This window comes from Chamaea fasciata, unplaced genomic scaffold, assembly GCF_029207755.1.
Source record: "Chamaea fasciata isolate MVZ Bird 193981 ecotype frontalis unplaced genomic scaffold, bChaFas1.0.hap1 SCAF_2, whole genome shotgun sequence".
Classification (NCBI taxonomy): domain Eukaryota; kingdom Metazoa; phylum Chordata; class Aves; order Passeriformes; family Sylviidae; genus Chamaea; species Chamaea fasciata.
Genome location: NW_027094087.1, coordinates 90,375,473 through 90,397,573, shown reverse-complemented (window position 1 = coordinate 90,397,573; position 22,101 = coordinate 90,375,473). Strand labels below are relative to the sequence as shown.

At 39.3% G+C, this 22,101-nt stretch overlaps 1 protein-coding gene across 6 annotated transcripts in view; it reads left to right on the top strand.

Moving 5' to 3' along the window:
* MCF2L (MCF.2 cell line derived transforming sequence like) overlaps positions 1-22,101 on the top strand; it is a 127,179-nt gene that overhangs the window by 44,300 nt on the left and 60,778 nt on the right. For all 6 annotated transcript variants that reach the window (XM_066176744.1, XM_066176743.1, XM_066176745.1 and 3 more), the window contains one exon: positions 16,471-16,554. In XM_066176744.1, the coding sequence (XP_066032841.1) occupies positions 16,471-16,554 (84 nt within the window). The remainder of the gene's footprint in view (positions 1-16,470; positions 16,555-22,101) is intronic.

The window sequence follows — 22,101 nt, the reverse complement described above, 5'->3', positions numbered from 1 at the left end:
TAGATTTTACCATTTTCAAGTGTAATCTCACAACAGTGTCGGTCAGATTTATACAGTGTAAGAAGGACTTCAGGTTGATGGCCCACCCTGAAGAATTTTGCTTAGATTTGCCAATCTAAGATGACAAGTAATGATATGATCTCATAACCAATTTTTTTTTATTCCATTTGAAGCTATGAGTAATCCTTCAGTACTGAAATATCATAACTAACTTGTCCAAACCCACCCCAACTGATTATTTAAGAGATGTGATGGAATGAATATTTTTTTAGCTCTTAATTTTGCCTCAGATCAAAAGCAGATCTCTCATCCTGGCTCTCTGTCCTGTTGCTCTTTATGGATTTTTGGAAATGATGACTTTTGCAAATTTTCCTTTCCTTCCTCTGTAATAAATAGTTTTGTAGCCTTTATCTGTGTTCATCAGTGTTACAGGAGCATATGATATTTTCTTTGGAACCGGTTCTCCCACAACTTTTGACCTGAAAGTTTTTCTTCTTCCTGAGTATCTTGTTCATCTGGAAAAAAAAAAGTATTCTGTGTACTTCAAGAGTCATAAAAAGGGTTTCCTATTGCTGACGAAGTTTTATTTTATACTTTGGCTATAAATATATTTGTGATTGTGGCACAACATTTCATTGGTTGTAATGGTCTCTGTTAGTTTTCCTCGCTTACTGAATTAATATTCTTGCTAACATTTATGTTTCAGAATACATAGTAAACCTGTTTTTCTTTTCCTGATTTTAATTCCTCTGCTGCTTTCATAATGTGTTTCTGTTGGAATTGTTCACTGATGAGTTCTCCTTTCTGCTGCCACTGAACTCCACATGCATCTTTTTTCCTACTTCATTTGCTCCTTTAATCCCACTGCTGGTATAAAAATACATCTCATCCTCTTGACTTTTCCAAATTTTAGTCCTGCCTTCTACCCAAGCTCAGCAGTCATTTGGTTTCCACCTTTAATTACAGTTTTCAGCTGTCATCAGGCTGGAGTCTCCCACCTCTGCATTTTGAACACCACTACAGAAACCTTGGGCCCCAAGCCAGAAGTCCTCTTTTCCTCTCACCAGTGCAGTCTGAATAGCAGGGTCTCTGTGTAGGCACTGCTGCTGTTTGTGAAGTTAGAAAGGTCATATCCATTTCTTTGTTGGCTTTGCAGCTGTGGACAGAGGGAACTGTCACTGAATACTGCAGGATAAAGTGCTTGCTTACTTACTAACTCCTGTGTGATTAAATTAATCCTGAAAAAAGTTCAGTTTTTGTGTCTCTCTGTAACAAGAAACCTTGGTAAACCATTCAGCGCAGCCGAGGAGAGGCCTGTGGTTAAAGACTTGTGGTGGAGCTTGTTTAGAAAGGACATGTAAACAAAAAGTATGAACTGATTAAAATTCAGTTCACAGAACACCAGAAAGATGTAATTTTTAAATTAGAAATTGAAACAGATGTGTGATAACTGCATTCAGTGGCCAGGCTTCTGTCACGGCTTTGGGGAAAGCCCCTAAGAGTAGTCATGAGGCCAGAAAAGTACCATCCTTGATAGGGTGTCACTCTTAACTTAACTTAAAAATGTCTGGCATGTTCTTTTACCTTTTGCTTTACTTCTTAGACACCTGGTGTGAAGGATGTGTAATCTTCAAACCTTTGATCTTTATTTTTGTCTTACAGTGCTAAGTGTACTTTTAAGATGTAATTTCTCAGCAGCTTTCCTTATGTTTTTTTCCAGGCATTATCTTTTTGAAAGGTAGTACAGGGTTCAGCCTTTTGACTGAACAGCATTCTTTTCTTTTAAGTGCTCCAGCAACTATTTGTATTTACCAGCATGTTTGTTTGCAGTGGAAAGAGTATATTTCTTCATGGATGGAAGTTTCATTTGGGGTTTTTTATTGTTGTTTCCTGACCATGATTTTTGATTGGTTGTACTTGCTTGAATTTAAGTTTGGATATCATGCAGGGATCTTTTCTGATGATGTAGCATCCAAGCTGAAAATTGCCAAAGCAGTTTCAAAATAGATTAATTTTGTTGCTGTGTGAAGTTTTAAAAAGCTGCTTAGTATAATGGATTTATACAAACATATATGTTTGTGTGTGTGTGTGTATATAATGAGTGTATAAATTAATTTTAATCCTTGGAATCTTTTGATGTAAACCAGACAGAATTTTAAATCTTGAGTGCTTGGTGACTTCAAAAAGAATGAAACATCTTTTGCATCTATTCTTTGAAAAAAACATCAAGGATTAGAAAAAGAAAATGAGTGGAGCTTTTAAATAGTCCAGTATGCTAAACTAGAAGCCAGCAGATTATGTATCAAATTGCTCCATGTCTTCAAAACTCCACAAATTTATAAATTCTGCAGCTACAGGAGTGAGTTTGATGTATTTTGCTAGGGTTTTTTTGTGACAGAGTATATACATTATGCTACGGATGATCCTATAAGGATAGTTCTTGTCATCCTGAGTGCCACATTATTTTATTGCTGTGCTTTTTGCTAAGTACAGCACCCCTGAAGGAAAAGCATGTTTAATAATTATGTTTTAGTGTTGAACTTGCCAGACTTTAATATCCTTGACCACGAACATTGCCACCCTTATGCTGCACACTTGCACGTGCTTTATAAAGCAGGTAAAGTATCTTGTATATTTAAGCCATAGTCATAGCTTCCTTCTCTGGAAGCTATGATAGCTTCCTAGTTATCATAAAACTAGGATAACACAGTCTTTAACCTCAATTGACTTTACATCCATCCTTTAACAGTTTCTCCCACAGTGTTTTTCTCCGTTCTGCAGGCTGGAGCCTGTCACTCACATCCCATGTGGAGGCGGGAGGGAGGATTAACCTGAGTGCTGAGCTTGAGTGGAGTTGAAATTAATTTCTTTGCATTTATAAATACATACTCTTGTGCCCACCAAGATTTTCTCAGGAGGGCTCTTGCTTCTTTGTGTTTCAATGGAGCTTAAATTTGCCCTAAAGTCTTCTTGCTAACATGCATACCCACATAGCACAGTTTTCCTCTCTGGTTCTATTTTAAGCTGGATCATGAAGGCCAGGGAAAGGTTTCATGCTTCAGTGCTTTTGCTCTTTTTTCCTGCTCTTCTCTGAAATGCACAGCAAGGAATTCAGGTATTACGACCATAGAGCAAACATTTCTTCCATGCGCACAGTCCAAAATAGAGTGCTAACACAAAAAGCCATTTGGTTACTCCCTGGAACCCTTTTTCACCAGAAGGGTGTTTCCTGGGAGCCTGTAGTGTCATCAGCCCAGCTTTCTGTGCAGGATGGACCTGCTAGGGGAAAAAAATGACCTTTGGCTGAGCAAGTTTTAACCAGGTGTCTGAGACCAAGTTCCATAGAGACACTCTGTGGGCGTCTGTCCCTCCAGCAGAATGGGGGCAGGTTCCAAGGCTCCTCCACAGCAAACACTGAGCTCTCTGTATGTACTTTTTCTTCACATGTGTTGCTTAGTCTATAGACTGGTCCCTAAAAGTGGAAGGTGAAGGTGTGCCTTGTTGGTCAAGATTGAAAGATAACAGGGTTGGAACATACAGTGCTTTATTTTGGTGCTCTTAGCCACAGACTTTTTTGCATCTTGATCAATCTGGAAAAAAAAATCATCCCTGGAAGTGTTCAGAGCCAGGTTGGATGGAGCTCTGAACAACCGAGTTGAAAAGTGTCCCAGGGCACAGAGGTTGGAACTAAATAATCTTTTAGGTCCCATCCAACCCAGGCCATTCCATGATTTTGCAATATATGTAACTGTGGGGTTTGGAGATTTAAGGTTAGGAAGGAGTAATCTAGATGGGAGCCTGGAATATGACTGTTTCATGTATCTATTGTGCTCATCCAAGAAATGAAATTATTTTTAAACTACTACTAGGTTTTCACCTGAATGACTGATTTCACTGTTTTCTCTGCTGTGAAATCTGAAGGCAGAAGCCTGTTAAAATGTGGTTGTCCATTTGGGTACAACATGAAGGGACTCGAGCAGTCAGTGTTGGTTAATAAGAGGATTTATAGTTCCCCTCTGTCTTGACAATGAGAACAAGCACAACCAACATGTTATACATTGTTGTTTTTCTTCTTTTACATTCACGGGGAGTTTTTTATTTCTTTTTTCTTAAGGAAGTAGCCAGCTTGGTTCCTGGATCTTATTGTGTGGATATAGGTGGGAGTAATTCCTATCTGGAGAAGGGCATAACTCCTCTTTTGCATGGTTTTAATCTCTGAAGGAAGGCTGTAAAACTTCCTCTCCCTCTCTGTGGATGTTTGGAAAGTGTTCCCATGTCTGCTTTATCAGCACTTGTTATCAATCAGGTAGTATGGGTTATATTTCCTGCATGCTGTGCTCCAAGTGACACCAAGCCCATGCCACTACTAACAGAAGTGTCTGGTCATCCAAGCATATTGCAGTGGACTTTCTGCCCACTGTTTGATACCAGCTTGGTGCTGTTAAGTAAGAAGTTAATACCAGTGTGCATAAAGTATCGGAGACTGTCCTTCCTGGAGCTGTGCTGTAGTGCAACAGCCAGAAATAAAAATGCTATGAGTTGTGATCTTTGTCTGTGGAGTACAAGTCATGATACTGATCTGGGAGCACGCTCCACCCAGCGGGTTGGGTGGCTGTCCTGGAAGGGAGGGAGTCTGGGCTCAGAGCCGAGACATAGATCCTGTGTCTGACAGCGCAACAGATGCTGTTACCTGATCTAAGCGAGGTCACCTGCTCCATCTCAGCTTTCACATGTGAGAGTATTTACATGACTTGTGGGAGTGATGTGAATACTCATTCACTAATTTTTAACTCTCTGCACCATCTAATGTGCTAATAGCTCATAAAATACAGAATAGTTAAGTAAAATATTTCTAAGGAGTGTAATTTCTTTTAAATCTACCTTTATTTAAAAACATCTGATATTGCTTAGAAAACTCCTGTGTTTTGGCTTACTACAAAACATCATGACCCTACAATGAATTAGCAGAATTGAAAATAAATTACCATGATTATATTCTTCAGGTCACATACGAATGTCATACACTGAATGGAGCTGCTTGTATAGATGGTAGATTTGTTAGAATACATCTGATTGGTGTGGAATATCAACAGTTCCTGCCCCATGGCAGATGAGTGGTGGGAACACAGATGTGGGGCACTTCAGAAAATAACCTCTGGTGTGGTCTGTGAGTGATCTGGGTTTGTTTTGGTTTGTTTTTATGGGATTGGTTGATGGCTGGGAGTGCTGATGCAGAAATGGAGATTTTTCCCATCTGCAAATGGGATTTTGTGAACAGATGTAACCATCAATTCAAGCTTTTTATCCTCGCTGTCCTCTTTCCTTGACCTCTCTTGTTGGGAGAGGACTCTTATAACACTGTGAAGTGAAGAAAAACAATCCATTTGTTTTCATATGGCTGTTGCTGTCACTCGTGCGCCTTGGTTCACTCTTTGTATTAGTGAGTCTGAATGGCTGATAACTAATCTCAAGTGTATTAATTAACAGGTACTCTGTCACTGGGCAATTACTTTAAAGGATCAGGTAAAGCAAGTCCACTCAGCATTTCAGTCTGAAAGATCATACAAAATACTTCTGTTCTAGTTTATTTTGTCATTTGTTGCCTTATTTTCCATTGTCTTATTCATAAGATTTCAGTGTATTTCCACTTGCAAAGTGGAATGCCTTTTTGTCAGCTCCTGCTGCTTGGGGTAGGCTCCTTCATAGGGAACAGGTGTTTGATGGGTTTCCCACCAAGGAGAACACCTCAGATCGGTTCCACCAAAGACAGATGGATAAGAATTCCCTTACAAAACCAGGAAAAGCTATCTGTATTTCTGGGTATCTTTCTAGCCAGAAGTTAATTGGAAAAAGGGTGTTTGTCCCTTGGGCAGTTAATTTCCCTGTGTGGAGTAGGGGTGGGTGGTAGAAAAAGATGATAATGCTAGATTTACTGTTGTTTGTTAAAACTGGAGCTTTTATAGGGAGGGGTTTTTCACAAGGCACACTTAGGATTAATTTTTTAATGCATTCTTACTGATAATGTTTGAACAGTGCATGTGTTCACATTTAAAGCAAACAGCTTATGTCTGATGCGTGCCAGGGCTTTATGCAGGAAGACAAGAAGTGGTAGCCAGCAGCCAGCAAGCCTTTCGGAGGACCTCTGAGCCTGCTGACAGGCACACTTACTCTGCATGTAATTTGAAGAAAGGCATTGTGCCCCCAGTGGCTTGGCTTCGAGTGAAAGATGGAGTTTTGCGCTCTCATTTTGCACTGAGGATGAGCTCACAAATAAATAGGTCACTGTCCACGGAACTATTTTGCTCTAAATCGATTAGAGGCAACATGACCTTAAGCCTGATCTCCTTGCTCTACAAAGATATTGCTGAATTGTGGCTGCTTCTGAAGAAATGCACAGGTGTGTCTAGTATTTCAAATTTTCTTAGTTGCTTGGTTGCAGGTCAGGCAGGAACTTTGCCAGATAACGTTTTCCTGCTGACGAAAGTGGGATGTGCTTTAGTACAAAGGCAAAAGTTGTATTCTGCTTGTGTGCATTTATGTATAAATATAATTTATTGGGGTGTGTGTGTTCTGTCCTTGTGTAAATTTGCAGTGTATCATTTTATTTGCAGATGTATCTCTTAGTACACCATATGTATCCACAGCATCTATTAGTGTATTTTGCATGGAAGGTACTTTGCTCAGGATTCATTCATGCCGGGATTATGGTGATCAGAACAGCTGCTAAAGCTTACAGGGAGAATTTGCTGTTGCAGAGAGCTACACTGCTGCTGGTTTACAGTGTGTTTTAATTTTTAATTCACTGCATTTTGTGTGAATATTGGATACGTAATTTCTTCTGATCCCTATTGGAGGTAGAGAAAAAGCAACATTTCTTTCACAAGATACAATTTGGCATCCCCTAGTTGTTAGTATCGGCGGGTTGATCTAAAATGAATTATTTCTTTAATTCCTTCAGTCAGAGCTTTCTATAGAAATGTTGTTTCTGTTAAGATATAATGAAATAGTAGAGATATTATTTGCTGTTAATAGTGCAGCCACAGTCCATTGCAAAATGAAAGCATGTTTTGTGGAACAGGGACAAGCAAAAATTGCGTCCTTATTCTGGTGCCTGAATCTACATTCCCAGTTCTGTTTTCTGCTTTTGGTATGCGTGACTATTGCAGAGGAGACAGAGAGCACCAAGCCCATGGACTGGTGTCTAATCTTCCAATACTGTTGCTTTTGAAATGTCAGATTTAAATCAAACAGGTATGTAAAGGGTGGGTCTTCTAACTAAAGCGTGGATCTGCTTACTAATCTTTAATTAGTATTACTAATTATCAACACGTGAGTCTGAGTGCTCTGCTTCTCAAGCAGTGCTTGATGCTGCCAGGAGTAATACTAAAAGGCATGCTGCTTAGGAGGAATGAATGAAAGGTTTAAGAAAGATGAAGATTACTAGATGGAAAGAGTGGAGTAATCAGCCTGAGTAACTTTTGTTCTTTATGTGCATCCTCATCTGCATCCCTGAGAGGGGAGGGGTGGATTTAGGAAACCACTGGTTACTGTAGTAGACAGGGAATGTAGAACTAGGGAGCATTTTGTGTCAAATCATGGTGGTGCATATGTAACCATGCCAGGACTACTTGTGTATATTGCCAAATTTAAAATAGAGGGTTTTCATGTGTATTTGATAACTGAGAAATAAGTGAGCAGGGCTTTTAACTGCCAAGGCTTGATTCTCGTCTGTTGACTGCCATCACTTCTTGTAGGCATGTTCAGAGTGCCAGAGAGCATTCCTTTCTGGAGAGCTGTTGGAACATTCTGCTCAAAGTGGGCAGAAGGGTTGTCCCATTCCCTGGCACTGTATTTTCCTCTTCCTCCTGAGCTTTGTATGGAGTATTTTTTGTGCCTACAGTCAGCAGAGAGGAGAAAATGTAGGTGAAGGAGAGATGTCAGCAGGGCTGAATGTATTGCACAAAATGATTCTGTAGCTGCCTGTGGGAGATACTGAGCTGTGTCCATGTCCTGCCTCTGAACTACCTGAAGTAGTTCATATTTGCAGCGCTGTAGAGAGGCATGACGTGTTTCATCTTTTTCATGGCATTAGTAAGCCACAGTGTTTCAAGAGCTTTTCATCAACAACTCTGTCATCTGTGTGGTAAGGTGGGGCAGCCAGTTGGGTTATGAATTCAGCAACCTCTTCTTTATGAGTAATCTGTAATCAGAGTCCCAAATACTGGGAAGTTTACAAGAAAATGGTTTAGCTGAAAACTAGTACACAGCTCTAAACAAGCCTCTTAGTGAACACTTAGCCTTTCTTTCTTTCTCACACATTCCCTTTCAAAACATTGGTTTATACATGTATAGTTACATGAAAACCTGTACTTGCATAATACTACCATAAAATAATATATTGTCTTTTTGAAGTTATTCTTGCCATTCTCCATGTTGTTGAAATGATAAAAGTCAAAAAAGACCTTCCTAGCAGGGCCTGCAATGACAGGACAAGGAGCACTAGTTTTAAGCAGAAAGAGGGAAGGCTTGGATTGGGAATACAGAAGAAAATTCTTTTTACAATGAGGATGGTGAGACACTGAAACTGGTTGCCCAGAGAAGTTGTAGATGACCCACCCTGGAAGTGTTCAAGGCCAGGTTGGATGGGGCCTTGGGCAGTCTGGTCCAGTAGAAGGTGTCCCTGCCTACATCAGTGTGGTTGGAACCAAATGATCTTTGAAGATCTCTTCCAACCCAGCCCATTCTGTGCAACCTCACAGTTCTTACCACTGCTACAATTTATCTCCAGAATAGATATGTACAATAAGCAGTTAGATTTTACTACTTTGCTGCTTTATAAAAGTGTTTGGGTTTTGTTTTTTGAACAGAGTAAAATCAATAAATGTTTAAAAACTTACCGTGCTTCCAAAATGACACAGACAAATAGCATTCTGTGTAGTAGAATTGCCAGGTATTCATAATCACACAGCTGGTCCTGTGTGTGTTGACTTTTCAGTTAAAGCTTTGGGCTCTGCTTTGAGATACATATTTTTTTGAAGAGGAAGAGTTGAAAGCAGGTGGTTTCAGTGGAGACAAATCTTTGGTTTAGTTCTCTGAAACATGTCCACTTCAGTGTATGTGTTTAAGCTGAGTGGTTGCATTATTAGTTTTCAAGGCTCACTGAAGATGTGAGTCCTTTAGCTTGCATGTGGCTCTTCTGTTTAGAGTTGATTTTTCCATTTTCTCTGTTTGGAAGACTTCCGCTTCTTGGCAAAGCTTTAGTATTTAGAAAGCAAAATTCCTGTAATAATTTTCTCAGAGCATTAAATCTCACTAAAATGCAGTTGGCAAAATCTAATGTTCTTGTTATTCTGTTGAGGCTTGATTGCTAAAGTACTGAGTGAAACACATCTGGGTCACTTCCCTTCTTATCACTTGAGTCCTGGCTAAGGGAACATTCTCTTCTGCTCAGTCTTTATCTACTATTTCTCCATAAAAAAAAAAAATCTTCTCTTTTTGTAAAATCTGCTGCTTGTAGATGACTAAGTACATCTAATGCTTTAGAAGTATTTTTATTCTGTATACTCAGCATGATTTGCAGTATTAGGGAGTTAACAATGCTGCAGTTTTGGCAATATTTAAGTGTGGTTCCTAGCAGTCTGAAACTATCCTGCAAGAACAGAAAAGGCTTTACCAGCAGGCTTGGATTCCTTCAGGACATCCTGGAAAGAGGAGAGCAACATTGTTGTTGCAGAGCATGTCATACGCATGAGGTTAATTATACATTTGGGTAGTTGGTACACCTGGCACTGTTGCTGCTTTATCTCTAAGCCCATTTTGTGCTTAATACAAATTTAGGCTATAATATGACCGTGTGGCATGGTTCTAAGTTCCCCTTAGTTCTCAGTTTGGAAAGAGAGTAATTATTACGACTTGAAATAGCACAAAGAGTGTGTCTTTCTCACCAAAACAAGTCTGGGTGCACTTGAGCGTGTATGCAGCAAAAGTGTGGTAAAACAGATTAGATGCGATGACAGGTAACACTTCAAGATGTCTTGCAAAATTGCAATGCACACCCCTCTCACCTTTCGTCTTACTTGGGATTTTCTCCAAGAACAAAGAAATACTAGATTTTGGGTTTGATCCCTAGATTGACTTTCTAATTATTACACTCTTTTCTTCTGGTTACAGGTTAGCTAGTGTTTAGTCTCTCTTGTAAGCCACATCCAAACTTAGAGGTGATCCCTGATGAGCTGCGGACTACAGAGCACTGTGTCAAGTAGGTGTGACTGATGAAGCAGAGGAGGAAGAAGCTGTAGTATTTAGCACTCAGTATCCTGTGAATGCACCTGTTATACATGAATGGGAGGGACTGTATTTCCTCTCATGTTTGTGCTTTGAGGGGTTGTTATTTTGGCAAAATAAGACAATGAATTTTGTTGCTTTTTTACAAAATGAAAGATGGAAGAAGAAAGAGAAGAACTTACTTTGACGTGTACGTGTAACAAGCAGTCAAATCCAATAATACTAGAGTCTGGAAGAAACCAAAATCTTGGTTGGGTCTCAAAGTATGCTTTTGAGCAGGTATTTAATAATTCAACTCAAGAAAATGCGAACTGTTACACCTCCTGTCATTTTGGGCCAAGCCAACAGCATTGCATTTGCTGTATACCTGGAAACTTCTTTTATTAAAAGAAGGATCAGTGTTTAATCTCCCTAGCTGAAACCAAACCATCATTCTCATAGTTTTGTAGGTAGCCTTGTGCCAAATCCCCCATGATCTCAAAGAAGAAACATGTGATTGCAGAAAACAGAAATTACCTGAGTAAAGTAGGGGGTCCAGTAGGTTTCTGTACAAAGATGTTGGGGTTTACTTTTTGTTCTTTGACCCATGACAAGTTTCTGCCTCTCATATTTAAATTCTGGAGTTGTAGCCTTTGGGGATTAATTTGTGTGTCTTGCAAGTAGTTGTGATGGTCTTCAGGTATGATCAACAAGGCAGAATTATCTCGTTTCATTTCAGTGAAATAATTTACATATTACCAACACTTAGGAAATACGAGTGGTGCTGCAGAAATATAATTTCTGGATTTTGTGAAGGATCTGCCAGGTTTTCTGATGCACTAGACATTTAAAGCACCACGCATCCACTGTGCCTGAGCTTATAATACAGGGAATATTGTTCCTAAGATTTTAGATTTTCTTTGGCAGTACCACTTCCAAGTCTTGACTCGACTAGGTCTTTACTTAACACTGAAGATGCGTGAGATTCCATCCTAGCCAGCTGGAGCACTGGGTATATAGTAATGCTGTTCTCTGCATATTGTGTGTGACAACAGGCCACACAGTCTTAGAAAATTTACTGATGTTAGTAATGCTGGGGAAGCAGAACTTGTATAAAGCATGAATCTCTTAAAAGAAAAGGTATGTCAAAGATCTGCTTTATGTACCAGGGCTTTTGAGAGGAAATAGTCTTTTCTAACTAGGAGAGGAAATGGGAGATAGAGCTTAGCTGTAGTCTGTAAAGCCCTTACAAGTAAAATTCTTATGTAACTATATAATTCAAAATGTTTATTGGGCACTCAATGCCATATGAAGCTGTTCAGAGCGCTAAGTTGTTTTATATCTCTGTGCCAGCAACCGGGATGCTGGTAGAGGCAAAGAACCTGCATTTTCTGCTTGCTTAGGGTATTTTAGCTCACCAGAAACAAACAAGTTGCAAAAGCACTGTTTTGCCCTGGTGATAATTTCCTTCCCAGCAACAGTTTAACAGACAACTCTGTTTTGCGTGAAAAATTTCTGAATTTATTCACTCACTTTTCCTGGTCCGTCATTTTAATGATGGCGTAGTCAAATGAAATTGAAATGAACTCTTCCTAAAGGTATTTTGAACTGATGAGATTTGAAATCTTAGTTTATGAGCAGTTGCACAAATTCCTGTCATCAGCCTGGTGTGGCTACAAATAGCACGAGGACCTGAGGAGCCTCATTTGCAGCTGTTGTGCCTGAGCATACCGTGCACTGAGCTTGCAGGCATTGTCACTAATCAGCAGTGGTTTTTAAAATTCGGTTTTAAAGCTGGAAAGCTCACTTGGCATCTCTAGCAGCTCGTTAGTTTTAGGTGGTTTTTGTGCAGCAGCTCTGCTGCTCTGGTTTTTCCCTGCTTGGGGGGCTTCACAAAGGAGCTGACTGTTAGTAGTGGTGGTTGTGGGGTGAAGATGAAGAGGGCAGAATGAGAAAATGAAAGATTTGCCTTGGGGCTGAGAAAGATGAAGGGACTGCTCTGAAAGTCATTATCTTGCATTTATAATTACCAGATGGGAAGACTGGTTTATTGAAGAGATTTTTCAAATTAAGACCCCCTTCATAAAAGGCATCCAACTCTTTGGGTGGGTAAGCTGTTCCAGAGGAGAAGCAAAGCAAAACTGGTTAAGGAAACTACAATATTTCTTCAATTTAAGGCATGACATTCGTAGAGAAGCTGTAGACAAATTTTCATGAATGTTTTGCAGACTCAGCAAGAAAGAGGAGGAAGAAAAATTATTTGTCATTTGATTTCTGATGTGCTACTGGGATCTGTGGTGAAAGGCGTAACTGTGTCCGGATGTATACAGATGGATTGGCTTTCAAGTCGGTATAAAGTAATGGCCATAGAATTTCCTGCAGAACTACTCAAAGGGTGGTATAATTCCAGCTGGCTTGCTGGAAATTTATTAAACTGGTTACAGGAGGCTCACAAGTCATACTGGGATACTTCCTTGTGTAGAATGTGGGTGCAGCCAGTTCAGAGTCCACTCAAATGTCTTCTGTGAAAATGGATTTGCTTCAGCATGTCAGACAAACTACAAATGATGATGAGTTTTAGTTTGATCAGAAAAGAAAGAGGAGCTTTTTATCAATAAGGGAAATTCTTGCCTGCAGTGACATTGATTGTTTTCTCAGATCCCAAGTTGTTCAGGGCTTGCTGGCACCAGGTAATTCAAGCACAAGTTATCTTTGTGCCCTCGTGCTTAAATATGTCATCCTGCTTCATCTGAAATGCAGTCAGGTGCTTCTGATGGGATGGGGTCAGGTCCCTCTAAGCCATCATCCTTTATCATTGAGACAGGACTATCAAAGCAAGATTTAAATTGAACTAGAAGATGATACATCTGCAAGATTGTGGTTCATATTTTTAGTGAGAAAGGCTTTTTTTGTAGTAAGATCCATATATTTAAGTGATTCCTTTATGTTAGTAAGATGACACTTCTGCCCTCTCTTACACTCATAATTTGAATACTAGATAATGTGGGGTTTTTTTTAAAGAACCTCCAGTTGTCAGCTTAGAAAAAGGGTCCCAGCTATTTTACGTGTTGGGGTTTAAAATTAGTAATAAGAAACCGGTACTAACTTTAGAGAACCTTATTTTACTGTTTATTATCACCTGCAATACCAGGTGCACTGTAATTCCCAGGAACTTTCTTTTAAGCTTCTTAAGTGAGCTCCACAGGAAAGACAGGATATTCAAGCATGTTTTGATATGAGCAACTTTTTTCAGCAGTGAATTTTGGGTATGGTAAAACAGACAGACTCTTAGGTCTCTGCATTGAAAATACTGTGTAAAGCAGAAAAGGTAGAACAGGGAAAATAATGGGCTGTGTGAATCTTAATCTATTCAAGTACAAGTGAAATTTGATCCTATAAAAAATTCCTTACAAAACAGTGAGCAGATTTTCAGTAATTCTGTATTTCAATGTGCACTTACTTAGCTTTACCAAAATGGAAATGGTCCCTAAAGAATGTAGCAGATGGCAGGTTCCCTATTTAAAGAATATTTCCTAGAAAATATTTTCCCCAAAGACCATAAGAGTAAGGAGTGTGTGCTCTCACAGTCTGTTTAGCATGTGTGCCTTTTGTTGCCTTATCCTTTCAAAGAAATACCATATTGAAGTAATGATGGACAACCTTGAAGTGAAATCAGATTGAACCCTGGACAAACTCTGATAAACTCTCTTTTCCGGAGGGATGCTAGATGTCAAGAAAATGATGCAGAGCAATGAGTCTTTACAATTGCAGTCTGAAGGAAAACATATTGAAGAAGGATTTCTGGCTAAATCCATGGGTGGTAATACTGGGTTCAAGTGTATCCTGTTGAGCTGCTGGATGTGACCTGTTTGGCATTTTCAAGAGTTGCACTTCCTTGCACTTTTTTTATGCTGCTATTTTTTATCTTGGTTGTTTCAAATTATTGAAAGTCAGCTCTGATCTTGGTGCATACTTGGCTTTTAGAAGTATGTCTTGAAACTCAGTCAGCAAGAGGATGATGGGATGGCTTTGGTGGAGGGTAGTGCAGCAGGATGAGCAGTGTGGTGTCTGTCAGTGGACACATTGTGCTGCTCCTCCAGTTGCAAACAAATGGGCTCTTATATTTGAGTTAAGACTGAGTTTAAAACCTGGGGAAGGAAGAGACTGTCTTTTCAGTGAAGCAGTATTTGACCAGTGTTGTGGGGCTGACCTGTGCGGGTGGCAAAAGCTGCTGCTTCTATCAGAGGGAACACTGGAGCAATCAAACCTAGACTTGGGTATTCACATGTCCAAAATGCTGTGGGATTGATCACAGGACAATATGGGGAAATAGTGATCCTTATGTAATGATACATAAAGAGTTTCTCTTCCTTGGGAATGTCCTGCCTCCATCAGTGTAGTGTGTCATGTATTTACTTACGTATGCAAATTTCAACTATTTTACTACGTGCTGAGGGTGCAGTGCTATGCAGTAATGAAAATTATGTCTGCCTGTGACTTTAGGAAGGATGGTATTTTATAGACTGATGATACTATTTTCCCTTTTCCCATCTCCCACCAAAAATTTGGCATTAATCCTGTAAGAGTTTATATTCAGGTTAATGGAACCACCTGGAAGTATTTGGTTTGCAGAATTAGGGCTGTGTAGTTTTTTAAACACTGCTACAGGAGGACTCCTTGTATCATAAGGCACAGACAGCAAAAATAAACTCTAAATCCTTTTTCCTTTGGGGAAGTGGGGTATTCCTCTTCTGAAAATTACTTGGCCATCTGAGATTGGAGTTTTGAAACATCTGTGTTCAGTGTTCTGTTGAAAACATTGAAATGGTGACATAACTGAAGGTCTGGGTGAAATATGACTAGACAGTTAAAAGTATCCACTTGTGGATTTGACAGCATGGTATGCAGAGGTCTTCTGATCAGGCAGCAGTTCACCGGATGCAGGAAAATAGCTCTGATCAGTGTGTGACCTTGAAAGTGGTCATGGGTCTTCCTCTGCCCGATGGGACAACAGAGAACAGAGAAGTTCTGTTTCACTATATAAGTTCTTGCTTATCTGGAAGAAGTAACTGAAAGTGGCTTTTTTGCCATTCTCAAATAATTGCAGTTCTCAGAATTTTACATATGTGACAACTGCTCACAGAAGTGTCTGTCTGCTCACGATCTAGCATTTGAAAGACCTCAGTGACAGCAAGTCCTTAAGGACCAGTGCTCTACTTCAGCTTGTACTTCAGTGCAGGTGACACTATCCTTCCATCAATTTTAGGTTTTTTTACTTTTTCTGTGCACATTCACAGCTCTGAGTGTCAAAACCTATCTTAATGGCATTTCAATGTACATTAAAACCCAAAACTTCAATTTCAGTGCAATGATTCAGATTAAAAGAAATGTTCATAACCAAATAAAGAAGAAGCTATGTTATCTCTTCTATACTTTTCAATGAGGCTAATATGTGGAATAATTTTTTTTTAGGAATTGCAAAAGAGTAAAACTTCTGTTTCCTTGTAAAAAATGAGATCATAGCTTATGAATGAAGCAACTCTGTCACGCAGTCGTCACAATCAGGGAAACTCAGGTTTCTGCTTGACCTCTGGAAACATAATGTGGGAAATGCCTCTGCTGCACCACTGGCACAGAAAACCGAGGGTCGGGAAAGCAGCGTGGTTGTTGTTAGGCTGAACTGGAAGGGCTGAGTTAAAAGCTTAAGCATTGCTTTTCAGTGTGGAGGTCAAGTGAGTGTGTGTGTCTGTGTGTGTTTTCAAGGGGAGGATGTACTTTCAAGCCAGTTTCACCTATCTTATTTAATGCAGTTTTCTTGGGTTATTTGATTCTCAATGACAGGCTAGAGAATCATAGGTTTCTTGGTTTTGTTTGATTGAGAAGACTTTAATAAAAATTGAATTTAATATGTAAAAATCCCACTGCTTAACATCATTCCTGAGGAATATTTGTTCTGCAGTGTTTTGTTCAGTGACAGTTCTGTACTGCTTCTAAATGTCAGTAAATGTAAATTCCTTTTATTAGTGTGCTATTCAAAGAAAAGTTTGCCCTTGGCAAATGCTTGAAAGACTCCAAAGATTTTCAGGTATTTTTTGGAAGTTAGACAGTTTTCTGAGCTTTTGTGTTTCAGGGATTATTTTTTTAAATGTGCACAGTGAAATTTTGCATAAAATGACTTTGCAATGCAATTTTTTTTTCTCTTCACAGATGAAATCATGCATCAGGATATCATTCCCCTCTATGCTGCAGATATTCAGGACCAATTAAAGAAACAATTTGCTTATCTGTCAGGTAAGACTATGGTGTTCCCTCCTATACAAGTTGCTTAGATGCAGGGTTCAACTTATTGTCCTTCCACAGTCTCTGAGGACTCTTATATGAGAAATTGATGAGTAACTCAAAATGCAGGCTACCATTACTTGTTATTTAAGGATTTATTAAAAGATTTTTTTAAAGTATAATAGAAATTTTTAAATTACAGGTAATTTTCCAGTTAACTGGAGATTACGGCATAGATGCTCTGGTGGTTGCTATATCTTGCAGTCTTCAGCTCACAGTCCCAGCTGCCAGGGCTCTGCTGTCATGTTTGATACTGAAGCCCAGGGTGACACCTTGGTCCTGACCGTAGTGGTGGAGCAAGCACCATGTTCCCCCACAGTGTCAGTGCTGGACTCAGACAAGTTAGCATTGAGCTCTGGACGGGATTTTTGACTTGGTATCACTGACTGCCTTCTGCAAAGGTACCAGCTTTTGGGTGTAAGACTGTCTCCAAAAGCAGCCCAGCCACTTTCACACAGCACAGGGTCTCTGCCCCCGGGTCACCTGTGCCAGGTGTGTGTGTGAGGGGGGCTGGTGTTTGTGCCATGCACGTGTTGGCTCCTGAGCCTGGTCCATTGCCACCCTGAGCGCACAGCTGGCTGACAGTGGGCAAAGGGAGATGGTGCCTTTGCTCACAGATCAGGCTGAGTGGAAGAAGGTGTCTGATAAGCTGCTGAGTTTGTTCTCCTGTCTTCTGCCTGTAACAGCGCTTGCAGGTGTGCAGCAGTGAACCTGCTGGAGTTATGGCTCTGTCCTGCCCTCCCTCCAATATACAAAAAGGGAGAGCATCAGTGGCTTTGCAGAGCTGCCCTGCCTCCTTCAGCATGAAGGAAATTTACCTCTCTGAGCTACAGCTGGACTCTGTTCCCTCTTTTCTGAATCCCATCCTGCATTGGATCCAGAGACGCAAGGGAATGAAAAAATGTCATGCTTTACTTTGCAAGAGCTCACTGAATCTTTTTGTACTCATAATTAACTATTAATTATGATTTATTTCTGCTACACAAGCTAAACTGTAGGTCTGCAGTAGCAACTCTGTTTTCTGTGGGGTTGTGGTAGCACTTGGAAAATAAGATTTTTTTTTTCTTTAAATGAAATTGGCTGTTCATGCTTCATTTGAGATTATAGTGTTTAAGCTACAATTCCTCTCTGGAAATTTATTTTTTTGACTTTCCACGCTCAATCTTATCCATGGGCAGAAAATGTCTCATAAGAGTGTTATGCAAGAATCAGCCTATCTATGAAACTATAAGTAGGATTTTTATTTTGCCCCTCTGAAGTGAGGGGGAAAACTGGTGACTGTGATAGAGGAGTTGCTGAGTTCACAAGTCCACAAGTGTCTTCAGCACTCAATAAATCCACCTGGCAGTGGAGCTTAGTAAGAGCAGCCATGCCCCCTTCTATTTTCTTCTATCTATTCACACTCACGTCAATTAGAATTTTATTTGCCTCAAGAAATACGTCAGCTGAATTACTGTGACTAGACTGTTGTATTTTATTATTCTTGGGAAACTTGAGTATTAGGCATTTTCATTTCATTTTGGAATTCAGGTTCTTTTATCCTCATGTTCTCCTGCAGGATGTTGATGGTTAATTCTCTGTGTTGTACCAAATAGTGATTTTACAGGTTCTGTGAATGAAAGAGCAGAGCCAATGTTTTGATACTTGATTTATGTACAATTTATTTGTTGTTACTGTTGAGCTAAGAGGGGCTTTACTCTAAGGCCACTTGAGACGTTCCCAGTGTGTGTGAATGGGACTTTTTTTGCTTATTACTAAGTTGCCTTAAAAATAGAATCCAACTACATGGCATAAAACTCATTAAAATGAAAGTCCATCGATTACTAACGCCTTTGGTAAAATAGCATATTTGCAGGTATTGCTGAATGTCTTAGATGCATTTCTGATTTTAGTTGTTGGCTTTTTAACAGCAAGTCAACGTGTACTTGAGAATTGCTTTAGTTTCTTTAATAGGATGTATCTGGGTCTCATGGGACACTTGCTTGAATAGGGAATGAAACCCAGTCTGCTTCTGTGCCTAAAGGCTGTAGCCCTCCCTGGCCTGCTTTCTCTGTTTTGGTCTAAATCGGGGTCACTTCTTACTTGTGACACTCATTGTGCTGGATTGTAATGGAAATGCCGCAGGAACATCCAAATTAGACTTGAAATGAAACAAAATTAAGTGAAAACTTCCACTAATGCTTCAGTTTGTCGGTAAATATATCGAAGTGCAATGAAATCAAGGTGCTCACTACTCCTGCAGACTGGGTCTTGCCAGCAGAGAGTATGCAGTGGTGTTCGGCTTAAATCCAATGGTGGGGCAAGCTGTGGAGGAGGCTTGTTATTAGTCATTCACAGAGAAAGTTTATAAACCCCGAAGTTAATATTTTACCTCAGGCACAGTTGTTTACTTTTTGCCTTGGAGTTTTTTCTTTATGTGGAACAAGGTCCTTATCTGGGCTAAAATACTTACTTTTGTTGTTGCTAGGCTATGCTAAGTGTTGTGTCTACAAGGTTCAGTGTTTCACCTCTTTTACCTTTTCTTTCTTCAGTTGCTATTAGTGCAACCACTTTTGCTTCCACATTTAAAAGGGTCCTCTTTTCTTGTTTGTTTTCGTTTTTTATCCCATGAAGGACAGTGTAAGGTCCGTTTAAAAGCCTCTGGAAAATGTATTCCTTATGTATTCCTCACAGTCTTTCATTCATGTTTTATATTTTCTTTCATAAACGTCGTCTCTTTCCATGATTGCTGTGTGACTTTCATACCCATCCAGCCTTGTGTCTGTCTGCCATCACAGTGTGGTGTGTTAAAATAAATGGAGATGGAGGAGAGCATACAGACACCTGTGTATGTTGATATGCATCTTAAATACTTCAAGCTATATGATGTGCAAATGAGACTCTTGGCCACCATGAATTCTGAACCAGTTATTTAACTCCCTTTCCTTTGAATGCCTGTTTATGCATTGAACAACTTCAAAGTGTTTCCATTAAAGGAAACACAAATAAGAGTTCGTGCTATTTGCATTTTTGTCTATTGATTCCTAGTTGTTTTTCCTGCCATTGAAAAATTTAACATTGGTACTACCTTTCAAAATGCTTATACCTTTGATTTATAAATATACACAAACATGGTTATACTTTATCACTGTAAATAGTAAGCATCTTGCTTTGTGGAAGTTTATTTTCTTGGATGTGGTCTTGCTTTCCTCCGTGGAAATGACCTGACCACTCCTCACTGACCAAACTGTTCCCATTGAAGTAGCTCTGGCTGCTGAGTCTGTAAAATTAGATTTGAGAATTTCTGAGTGGATCCTGTACCATATATATTGCAACAGTTAGCTAAAAATATCAGCCTGATTTTTGTTCCTGGTATAATACAGACCATATCTATGTTGTGTATGGACAGTGGAAGAGGTATGGCTTAGCAGTCTTTGCCTTGCACAGGTGTAAACTTAACTACTGTTTTTTATTTACTGTGCTTAACCTACTGTCTTAGAGATTTTTTTTAAATCAAAGCAAAAATGTAGTAAAGAAAAAGATAAAGGGAAAAAGTGAATCCTTAGCTAAGAGATTTCCAGTTCAAATACATTCAGATGCAAATTTATGTATTGCAATCCAATTTTTAAGCCAGTATATTTGCTGCTGATTAGCCTGGGCAAAACACAGCTTGAGAAGTTACGCAAGCAAAACTTCTCATTTCAAGGAAAGAACATTTTAATAAATTCCACTTGAATCTGTTTTTCTTTGCAAAGGATATGCAGTGAAGATTTTACCCACTCCCTCATTGAAGTCTACATATAATTTCAAATACTGAATTCTCCAGTTAAGTATATTATGCAAGCAGAAAGGAGAAGCTCCTTATCAGAAATGCACAAGCATAATAGCTGAGCCACTACAACAGTAAAAAAAAAATCTGAAGTAAGCCCTTCTCTCAGTCACATGAGGACTGCACTTTTGACAGGACTGCAGTTTTTAAACAGTATCTTTTGAACTAAAGTTGTAGATCTGAGCCATTCAACAAGGATGATGCTCTTGGACCTTGTGTGTGCACATTGATTAACATAGAGATCATATTTTTTCTTATAGTCCAAGTACTATTTCATTTGCATTACAAAATCAGGCCAGAAGACTCTTTGCTCTGTCATCTAATTATATCTAGCTACTTACTTCCTTTTTGTGGGGGTGGTCAGAATACTTTTGAGAATACCTTTTTTTTTTTTTTAATGCAAACAGGAGCAGACTAGTTAGGGAAACATAAAAAATAATCTCTTACTCATCCTTCCTGGAAGTAAGTCTAAGAAATTTCTCTGCTGCTGTCAAACTCTGCTGTCCATGCAAAACCCCAAACAACTAGCATGTCCTTTACAGGGTTGTGGGGAATTACCCTTTTCTCTGTGTTTGTGTGTACCTGTACACTTGTGTGTGTGCTTTTTAGCAGATGCACAACACACAAGTTTTGTAATTTTCCCTGTCAATGCTTTTCTAAATTAAAAAGGTTACTAATGATGTCTCATTTGAGGTTGTTTTTGGATACTAAGTTACTAACATGCCTCTTGATGAGAAATTCTGAAAGTGCTGTGCAATTTCCTTGGGTTAGCACTTCTCTATCACCCAACCTGCTTAATGAAAAATAAAGCAAATGCAGAAGACATAGCAACTCTGATGGGAAAAGTTAGATGTAGAATATAAAAGAATAAATGCTACATCACTGGAACTTAAGGGAAACTTCACCAATCCCATCTCACAATAGCACAGCTAGTTTCCCATGGTTATTTTTTCTACTGTTTTCATCCACAAGACCATGATGCTCTGGGTGCACATTTTAGTAATTGGTGATATTGCTGGTGTTATTTGTGTTCAAAAGTTAGGAACATGAAGTGTTATTTTCTAAGCACAGTTAAGTTATTTTGCTGCTTAACCTGTGGAGCTAGTACAATTCAATGTTTTCAAAATGTGTGTTTCTCCAAAACACAGGGCTGTTACTGTTGTAAAAACTGACCTTAGACCAAGGCTCACAGATCTATTTAGAAGAGCTCCACCTAACAGAGTTTTGCTAGAATTGTCGAGGTTTTTCCACTGAAAACTTTCCATTTTATGGAGGCAATTTTTTTATTTGACACTAAATCTGTTAAAGAAATTTCATGTCAATAGACTGCCAAAGTCATGTATGTCAGTTAATAACAAAGTTTTCCATTAATGAATGCTCACAAAAGTAGGGTGGAAGCAGATCTCCTTAATTTAAAGTGGTGTGGTGTTTTTATTTTATTTAATTGCTGAAATAAGCTTCAGTCCTCTTTACTTCTGTGGTGCTTCCATTTATAGCTTGGAAAGTAATAATCCTCTCAGTTGCAGAGCATTTCTCACAGCTGCATGTTACTAGACAAGCATCAAGGAATTCTTGGGGATTGTTCAGGTAATATGTCTGCAGACTGATTGCACCCACTTAAGGACTGGTGCATTCTCTTCTGCTCTTTGCAATAAACTAAAAACTAAAGCTGACACTCAAGTGGCATTTGT